This window comes from Monopterus albus, unplaced genomic scaffold (genome assembly GCF_001952655.1).
Source record: "Monopterus albus unplaced genomic scaffold, M_albus_1.0 scaffold495.1, whole genome shotgun sequence".
NCBI lineage: Eukaryota > Metazoa > Chordata > Actinopteri > Synbranchiformes > Synbranchidae > Monopterus > Monopterus albus.
This window is the reverse complement of record NW_018128375.1, coordinates 122417-131885: the sequence shown is the minus strand read 5'-3', so window position 1 is coordinate 131885 and position 9469 is coordinate 122417. Positions and strand designations below refer to the sequence as shown.

Here is a 9469-nt window from a genome sequence, read left to right as displayed (position 1 = left end):
GGTGTTGTCTGACCTAACATGCTGAGGCCTGTTGGTCAGAAAGTCCAAAATCCAGTTGCAGAGGGAGGTGCTGATGCCCAGGTCACCAAGTTTAGTGGTTAATTTGGAGGGGATGACCGTGTTAAATGCTGAGCTGAAGTCCACAAACAGCATTCTAGTGTTGTTGTCCAGATGTCTGAGCAGTGCAGTGCTATGTAGACTGCATCCTCTGTGCTCCTATTCCTGTGGTAGGCAAATTGGTGGGGGTCCCGTGTGGGTGGGAGACGGGTCATCAGGTGTGTCAGGACCAGCAGTGAGTGCTACAGGGCAGTAGTCATGCAGGCACGTCGGGGTGGAATGTTTCAGCACTGGCACAATGGATGTGGTTTGACTGAAAACTTGAGTTAAGTGCTGATTTCTCTTTGATAAAGTGAAAAACAAAGTTTCATAGATTGTGTTTAACAAACTCTAAGTCAGTTTAAAAGTGTGATTATATGTATTAATTTACTAAATCATTTACTTAGGTTATACTGTTACATCTTTACTAAAGGCTTTTAACTGCATTTATCTGTATCCATATTATGCCTGCACATGCAACCTCTTTGTTGTGTGCTCTGCAGTGGAGCTTCTGCCTGCAGAACAAAGACGGCTGTTAAAATGGAAGATGAGCACCGTCACTCCTAATGTTGTCAAACACACCATTGCCAGGTCACACTTCAGAGTCACCCAGAGTAAGTCATCATCTGTAGGTTAGTGTTACAAAAATATCTTTTGCTACAAATAATTCAGAAACAGGTAAATCAGTCACCGGTGACGTGACCTAAATTAGAGCTACCAAACTTAAAACTATGTCTTGTAGATTCATTTTTTAAGATTTTTGAGCTACGTAGTCATCAGGGTTTTTTGAGTTATGAACATTTGAAGGTCGTATTATACAAATGATTTTGGTGTTAATCATTTTGATTTTTTGGAATTCATGATCACGGAACAGTGTCTGTAGTCAGTGTCTCACACAGTGACTGATTTCACTCTAAATGAATTGTGGTTATATTTGTTCTCGACCAATAATTTTGGACAAAAAATACTTCTGGTACTTGTAGTTTGCCACCACTAGATACTTGGATAGTAAGTGTAACATGCACATCCTGTACTGTAAATAAACATGTAAGATTTAACTGTGATGATTGTCCTGGATGATCAGAATCTGTTTATTGCAGAAAGCCATGACTGGCTGGGCTGCTGGGGACACCACATGAAGTCTCTTGGCTTTAAGGCCCTCAGAGAGCACCAGAAGGTGAGAAACTAGAGACACGCTAATCACCCCAGCTTGTGCTTTCAGGAAGCCTTAACATTAACGAAGGTTCTTTACGATCTGTCCAGAGTTAGACTGAACTTCACTGTGCTTTGGTTCATTTTGTTTCAGCTGAACCATTTCCCAGGAACATTTCAGATTGGTAGGAAGGACCGGCTGTGGAGGAACCTGTCAAAAATGCAGGTTCACTTTGGAAAACGAGAGTTCAACTTTTTCCCCCGGACCTTCATCCTTCCGCAGGACATCAAGCTGCTTCGCAAGGCCTGGGAAGAAGGTGGCTCCAGGCAGAAATGGATTGTCAAACCAGTATGTTCTGCTAGTAGTTAATCATTTTGTCAGGTTACTTTCATCTAAAACAAAGCTATGAAGACACATTAGTCTCAAAAGAGAAACAATAGATTAAAATGGGAACATTTAGATCAGTTTATTTACTAGTTTGTTTGTTTTAATCATCTTTTTTCTCCTCTCATCTCTAACAGCCTGCATCAGCCAGAGGAATAGGAATCCAAGTCATCCACCGATGGAGCCAGATGCCCCATAAGAGACCACTGCTGGTCCAGAAGTGAGTAGACTGTTACTGGGTTAGGATTTAGTAGTCCTGAAACCATTATCCAGGGGCAGACATCACAGTGCTCATTAGTCATTGGGACAAACCAATTTTAGCCTGCTTGTGTTTTGCAGATACCTTCACAAGCCCTACCTCATCAGTGGTAACAAGTTTGACCTGCGGATCTACGTCCATGTAACGTCCTATGACCCACTCAGAATTTACGTCTTCTCTGATGGACTGGTTCGATTCGCAAGCTGCAAGTTAGTTTTCTCTAAAGCAGAGACAACTGGAACCATTCAAATACAGTAAAATGGAATGTAACCGATCCAAGTTTACGTAACACATTTCTGTTTTTCTCTCTAGGTATTCGTCTTCCATGAAGACACTAAGTAACAAGTTCATGCACTTGACCAACTATAGCATCAACAAGAAGAACTCTGAATACCAGAGTAACAGCAACGACAAGGCCTGCCAGGGACACAAATGGTAATGGTGAAAGGAAACAGGTTCATCCTTGAGTTTCGGACTGAGGGAAGGTGAAAGTAGCAAACAAAATAGTGTCAGATAAAATAGAGGAGTGGAAGGAAATAGCATGATAATGTGTATATGTGTGACAGGAGCGAAGGGCTCAGGCTGACATCATCACCTTTTATGAGCAGATGTTGAAATTTGAAGGAAGGAGAGGAAAAGGAAAGCTTCCAAGTCCCATTCAGATGGATGCATGTCCCAAACAGTCAGTAAACAGCTGTGTGTTGCACTTTAATGGAGATGAACAAAACATATCAGACTCACATAACATAAGGCCAAACCAGCTACATCACTGCGACAGTCTTTTCTCTTGTAAAACAGACCACAATGTTTGAAAACGCTTCTGATGAACTGCAAATCTCACCTTTGTGTCTTGTCCTAGTGGGTTCTGTTGTCCTTTTCTCCTCGTTCTGGAGTTTGCTAAATAGATCCAACCTTAATGTACATCCGTGTATCGGACAGTGTTACAGTTGAAGTGGGTATTCCCCCTTGACCACAGGAGGAAGTATTAAGCAGGTTGCTACTTGGCACACCATAATGAGGAGGAGAAGAAGATGACAGACTACCAGCTGGGGCTGCCTTCTATTGTAATGCACAGTGACTAACAAAAAATAACGTATAATAAATACAAAGGCTCGAATAGAAGAGTCTTGTTCAACTGACAGATCTATTGACTCGACTATTCGATTGTTTGGGGGCAACCCTAGAAACAGTAAAAGTTTATTTGGCTACACCCACAGGCTTCACAGCCTTCAGAGCAGCTCCACGTCCCAAAAATGTTTGTCAAAGTTAAACTCAAATCTTCTGTCTGTCCTCTGAGTGCATGGAGTTGGCAGCTCTGTCAAAATGTGTGTTTGTGTTTTTAGGGCATTGAAGGCCTTGTGGCAGTATCTTGGTTTGAAGGGAGTTAACACCACTCTGATATGGGAGAAGATTAAAGACATTGTCATCAAAACCATCATTGCGTGAGTTTCAGTCGTCCACATCTGTCACATTGCTGTGATTTAGACTGGGTGGTGGAGGCATAACCTTCACGAAGCTGTAGTTCTAGTTCATTATTTATCATAACCTATTAAGGTGACTTTTTGGTTACTTTTATTTTATTTTTTCTCACTGTTTCATATCAAAGGCAGACTTACCTAGTTTGTTTATACATTGTTTTTAAAATTCTTCTAAATATTGTATAGCCTGAATAACTGACTCCCACTGTTAACCATAGTGGGTAGAGTATTTTCATTAACTATAAGATATTTGCTTTGGCTGACAGATGTCCTGTTATAAATCATTTACCTAAATGTAATTACAGTGGCTTGACAGACATTTAAATGTCCAAAAACATAATTTTTGAAGTCTATACAAAGGCTATTGTTTACTTGTCTATTCACCTTTTTACAGAAGAGCATGCACATTGAGAGCCACTGTACACGTGGCCACTAAAGCCAATTCTGACGTTGACTGCACCATTAAGTATCATAAGTACATTTTTGGTGAGCGTCCTTTTGACCACTTCATGTATTTTATCCAATATGCTGTAGTCCATCTTCTCCTTAGTCTAAATATGAAGTGAGCTCACAGCAGAGCATCCAGTAACATCCCAGCTAACTCCACAAATTCTCCTTTGTCCAAATAAAATGTTTCTGTCAGTGTGGTCATTCTGGAAAAACACTTTAAAACAGTTAAGTTTAGGTTCATTCATTCATTCTTCATTCTGTTTTTGCACTAACAAATCTCAGATGAATTCTTATATTTTATCCTGGTTGTAAAGGAGAAAGTAGAAGAAGTGAATCTCAGTCAAGTCTGAAATAGTGGACCTGAAGCAGCGTATGAAGAAAAGTCATTTTGAAATGATGAAGTAACAATGACAATGAAATGAGCTTTTCTCCCTCCTGTGTCTTCAGGTCAGAACCACATGTCAACAACCTGCTGAATATCTATGTTCGGGCACCTTACAGCTGCCATGAGCTGTTCGGCTTTGACATCATGCTGGATGAGAACCTCAAACCCTGGATCCTGGAGGTCAACATATCACCCAGGTAACAAACTCACAAAAACACACACAAGTGTAGAACATACTGGGTTTTTATAACACTCTTCTGTGTCTCTGGTCCAGCCTCCATTCCAACACAGCGCTGGATGTTTCCATCAAAGGTCAGATGGTCAGAGACCTACTGAACCTGGCTGGCTTTCATATTCCTCAAAGGGAAGATGTGGTCGCCGCTTGCAGCAACACCTCCAGCTTCACCGGCAGGTAAGGAGAAAGTACTACACCTCAGCAGCTGACACCATAGCGGTCTGGTAACTGAAATGAAAGTAGCCATCTTTGCAATGTAACTCAAGAGTACATCATCAGGAATGACTGAATCGCCCCCTCTGTCTGTGTGGAGGGAACAGGGAGAGGAGCATGCCAGATCTGTCTGCTGATGAGAAAGTCAAACGGGCCTTTTACCTCACACAGCGTTATGCTGACCAGGTAACTAACAAATCAGTCCAAGGAAACGATGAGGCAGAGAAATGTACACTCAGTCAGAGGTCAGTAAGGTATAAAAAGCACCCTTTATTTAGCTGAGAATAACTTGACTACTGACTCATAGTGAGTTTGCAAAACCCGTTTATCTGCAGCATGTCAAGAAGGCATGTTCAAAACAGTCCTTGCAGCATGTGCATTGTATTTCACACCCTGAGGTCAGATGTAAGCCTCTGATCATATTTCACTAGGTACAGACTCAGGACAGCTTGAGACAGAGATGCAACCTATGTTAAGATGCTGCAATCATGAACCTCATGCATTTAAACCTAAATGAAAAGATAAAATAAATATTAAAACTCTACCAACAACGACACAAAGGACTCCACTCTCTACCAGTACAGGTACTGGTTTTATTATTAGCAATAAAACAAAGCAAAATCACCAGTTACGACCTTGTGTCTTTGATTCCGTTTCCATCAGGACTTCCTGTCTACGGTGTTGGATGTTCTGACTCCGGAGGATGTTCGTGTGCTAGCAGAGAGCGAGGATGAGATGAATCGTCGAGGGGAGTTTGAGCGAGTTTTTCCATCACCGTCATCGTCCCGCTACCTTCGCTTTTTCGAGTGTCCGCGATACCCCAACATCCTGTTGGACCAGTGGGAGCAGAAATACTGGAACAATAGGACACAGGGTATGTATGTGTGTTTTACAAATGCATTCCATTTTCACAACAATGATACTCCTCTCTCTAGTTTTGATTTATTATTTGTGGCAACTGTCATGAGACTGATATTGTTTGTATTTACTTTAGGAGTGCGCTGAAGGGGACTTCTAAAATCGTTTGTGCACTAATGTAATATGTATTGTAAGGTGCTGCTGCCACGAGAAGTGGAAATTAATACAAATGGCAGCTGAAGATGAGTTATTGATGCTGACTGAGCAACTGAAGCAACAGTCTGTGTCAGTTATCTTTTTTGCCATCTGTCACTCCTGACTGTTAACAAGTTAAAGGGTTTGTCATTTTTAGCCCACATTATATTGAACATATGGAAATGTAATTGTTACTCAAACAGTGAATATGACTCATAAGAGGTTATGATAACCACTGAATTCTGAAGCAGATGAATAGTTTTTTTTTTTTGGTTCTTTTGAAGCTTAAACCAGGATTTCTTTGAAAACATCACTGCAACAAATGACACAAATCACATCTTTAGGAGGAACAAACACAAAGACATGGAGCTGCTCATTAATGGATCACAGGACCAGATTAATTAATGTGACAGCATTTGAAGAAACTTCTCATCTCAGTTTGTTTATGGAGTGATACATCTTCTGTAGAGATCTAATCTAGTGAGCGACCACTGGAACTGCTGGGTGGGTTAACCCAGATTTTATGGTTTCTCTGTGCAGGTATCAGTCTGCTGAGATCTCTGTGTCAGGAAGGAATCCATCTGGGAACCAGTAACCCTGCTCACATAGTAAGAAACTCAGAAAGGGTGGAATTAATGTGCTTTGAAAATCAGTAGCTTGAAATTCAAGCCATGTTGAACGTTGAACCACTTTGTTTCCTTTTATGGTTGTGTCTGTGTAGTGGTCCAAGTGTAGCTTCATCTCCAAGTTGGAACCTGACCGAAAAGGCCTCGTCAGCCCATCCAAATCCAGGTACACGCACACACACAAACACACTCCACATAAAAAAAACAGGTCAGGCACCACAAGTTAAACTAGCATAGCTGGCTAAAAATACATTAGCAAAGTTAAAAATGAGTGAACAGACGGTGCCAAGGGACAAAGTACAGACACCAAAAGCCTTGCAATCTACGCGGTTAATTTAATTGCTAGACATGGATCATCCTTCGTTCCCCGCTCTATTTCTCGCTCTCACACAAACATGTGACCATGACAGTGGACTGTCTGTGAACTGTTCTCCTCTTTGTTTTTAACACGATGCTGTCAGTTGCTGAGATCCATATTTTCTAAAACTGTTATGTTATTACTGTAGCAAGCACACTCTACAGCAAATTCATTTTCTGCCCTCTCCCGCCTTGTTTTCCAGGGTTCTGGTCAGCTATCAGCACCGGTCCCATCATGGTGACGATGACGACGGCTCAGACAGAGAGGTCGCTTCAGTTTCCAGCCAGTCTCTTTCTCCCAGTCCTGGATCAAGCGTCACCAGCAGTGGCTGTGCAAGCCCTCAGCCCAGCCTCAGCCAGACCCTGCTGCCCCAGCAGTTTGCCTCACTCTGATGATCTAGTTTGCTACCATGATGTTCAGAACACAGAACTCAGGGTCTCATTTAGCCCTATCCTCTTCCGAAGTAGCCTTCTAAAGGTCCATGTCTGTTAGCTGTAAAACACTTCCTCTGGACAGGAAGTGTACTCAGCAGTCTTGACAAACACCATAGAAGGGAGTGTTAAATAAAAGAAGCATACAGTAACTACTGCAGACAGAAAGTGGCTCTTTATTAAATAGAGGAACTTTCTGAGCATTACGGCGTTTTAGTGCTAAACATCATAATGGGTGTTGGCTGATGGTGGTTTATCCTTTTCTAGCTTTATTCTCACCCTCCATCACTTCAGAGTGACTAAAAATACAATACTTAAAGCACAACATCAGTGTTTTTATAATTCAGCCGTTTGGCTGAGCAGGAGAAGTGTAGTAGAAACAGACTTGGCAACTTAACTATGATGCACATGAATCATGTGACTTAAATGTTCACTGATGAGCTAAAAACATAGCAGTAGAACAAAGCAGATCCGAGGGGATGATGATGTAACTTTATTCAAATTAGGTCATAAAGCAAACACTATATTTCCTACATGTTTTCTTTTTTTTTTTCTTTTCATTCTTTGAAGTTTGACTAGCCGTGTTTTGAATATGTAATCTTGTTATACCCTCTTCTGCTATTTAATAGCGCCCAAGTGAAAAATTAGCTAAGCCTCCTGATATTCATTAAACAGTAGTGGATGGAAACGTACATTTTAAGTAATCTGTCACAGTGAGCTTTTCTTAATTTGCTTAATTGGCATTGATCCATGGTAATGCGGTGCAGACTTTTTACATGGGTCAGCTGTGCAACCATGTGAGCTGTACAGTGGTAGGAGCAACATGAATGGTGTGACAGTCTGATTTATTATGTTAACTTTTTGATGTGAACATTCTTAAGGCTGTGTTCAGGAAAACACTTTGAGAACAATAGACACACAAGGACGCCTCTCTACTGGCACAGCAGAGAACAAGCAAACAAAACGTTGAACTCAGCTCAACGTTTTCTCAGCACGGTGTCAGTGGTGCTGAACTGGCCAGTCCAATACAGTATCTTAATCCACCTTGCAGTGTTTGGCTTCAGACAAGTCTTTGAACTCATGGATGTATTACTCAGACTAGGTGGTACTTCTTGTCTGTGTCCGTAGCCACATGCCCCCACATATGTTGTAAACTCGCCTGTATGATCTCCGGATCCTGTCTGGCCACACATCTGTCCTCACTGGCCTTTGATACTAAACTGTAAATAAGAAATGGGCTTCCTCACAACTAATACCACAGGGCAGTGTTGGAGTAGACTATAGGTTTGTGCATTTTATGCGCACACTAGCACAAATAAACCTGAGCCAGCAATACCTTACAGAAAGAATACAGTGGTCCAAAGTTGATATTTAATGATGCAATGCTGTGATTTTTTTTGTACCAAGTCTTTAAGTGTTCATTTAAAAGACTGCTAATGTTTTGGTGTTGATCACACAGGTATGACGTTTGTAGCCTGATGGACTTTTGTGTGTGCATGAAAGCAGAGAGGAGTTAAAGAAAGGGGGCCCCAGAGGACAACTGGAGGGAGGGATGGGGCTGCAGGAAAGTCTGGCGGTGTGTGTGGAGATCTCTGCAGCTTATTTCAAACATTTTTAAAGTGTTGGTACTGACATTTATTGTCACTGATTGATGTTGGTGTGTTTTACAAAACCTCATTTTGATTCATGATGTTTACTTGCAGTATGTAAGAAATACTTGAAGATGAAACTGATTGCTCAGGGTCGTGCATGTTAGTAGACAAAAAATTAACATTACGCACGATGTTTGTAATTTGAATTCAGAGCAGTTTAACATGGCCATTTTGAAGTAATCTGATCACAGGAACCTGATTAAAATTTTAAACCAGGCTTTCTTTACTTGTACACTAGTTATAGTTTAGGCAATTTTGTCAGAGCTCCAGCAGCAGAATTGAAGTTGCCAGACCCTGACTGTGTCCCCTCATTAGCTTGTGTCCTTTAAAATTTTCAAGAGTGTACCAGTTGTAAGCTTCTAGGTCGAATACGTTTCACCTCTCATCCAAGAGGCTTCATCAGTTTTGATTGACTGGTGTTGAGCTAGAGATATTTATCCCCCTCGGTGGTGTTTCAGTCCTTTAAAGGCCAACGTTGTCCTCTAACCAGGAGTGTAACGACTTGTACATTGGTGAAACTAAGCAGCCGCTTCACCAACGCATGGCCCAACACCGGAGGGCCAACTCCCGTGGACCGGAGTCATCAGTCCACCTCCACCTACACTCAATAAATAGGGGTGGTGGACTAAGACACAACTTGTCATCCATCCACAATCCTGTTTTGAGGTCTCTGACCAAATATGCCAACCAGGACAA

The 9469-nt window shown here is 41.6% G+C and overlaps 1 protein-coding gene across 6 annotated transcripts in view; it reads left to right on the top strand.

The window, feature by feature from the left end:
* Window positions 1-8990, top strand: part of ttll4 (tubulin tyrosine ligase-like family, member 4) — a 17663-nt gene extending 8673 nt beyond the window's left edge. For 5 of the 6 annotated variants that reach the window (XM_020588013.1, XM_020588009.1, XM_020588014.1 and 2 more), the window contains exons 8-21: window positions 600-710; window positions 1197-1273; window positions 1403-1597; window positions 1771-1853; window positions 1973-2101; window positions 2205-2327; window positions 3236-3334; window positions 4268-4402; window positions 4480-4617; window positions 4761-4839; window positions 5317-5527; window positions 6247-6314; window positions 6428-6498; window positions 6893-8990. In XM_020588013.1, the coding sequence (XP_020443669.1) occupies window positions 600-710; window positions 1197-1273; window positions 1403-1597; window positions 1771-1853; window positions 1973-2101; window positions 2205-2327; window positions 3236-3334; window positions 4268-4402; window positions 4480-4617; window positions 4761-4839; window positions 5317-5527; window positions 6247-6314; window positions 6428-6498; window positions 6893-7082 (1709 nt within the window). In that variant the 3' untranslated portion in view covers window positions 7083-8990. Of the gene's footprint in view, window positions 1-599; window positions 711-1196; window positions 1274-1402; window positions 1598-1770; window positions 1854-1972; window positions 2102-2204; window positions 2328-3235; window positions 3335-4267; window positions 4403-4479; window positions 4618-4753; window positions 4840-5316; window positions 5528-6246; window positions 6315-6427; window positions 6499-6892 lie in introns of those variants that run through there. The other variant, XM_020588015.1, reaches the window with a different exon arrangement.
* Window positions 8991-9469: the final 479 nt, after the last annotated feature.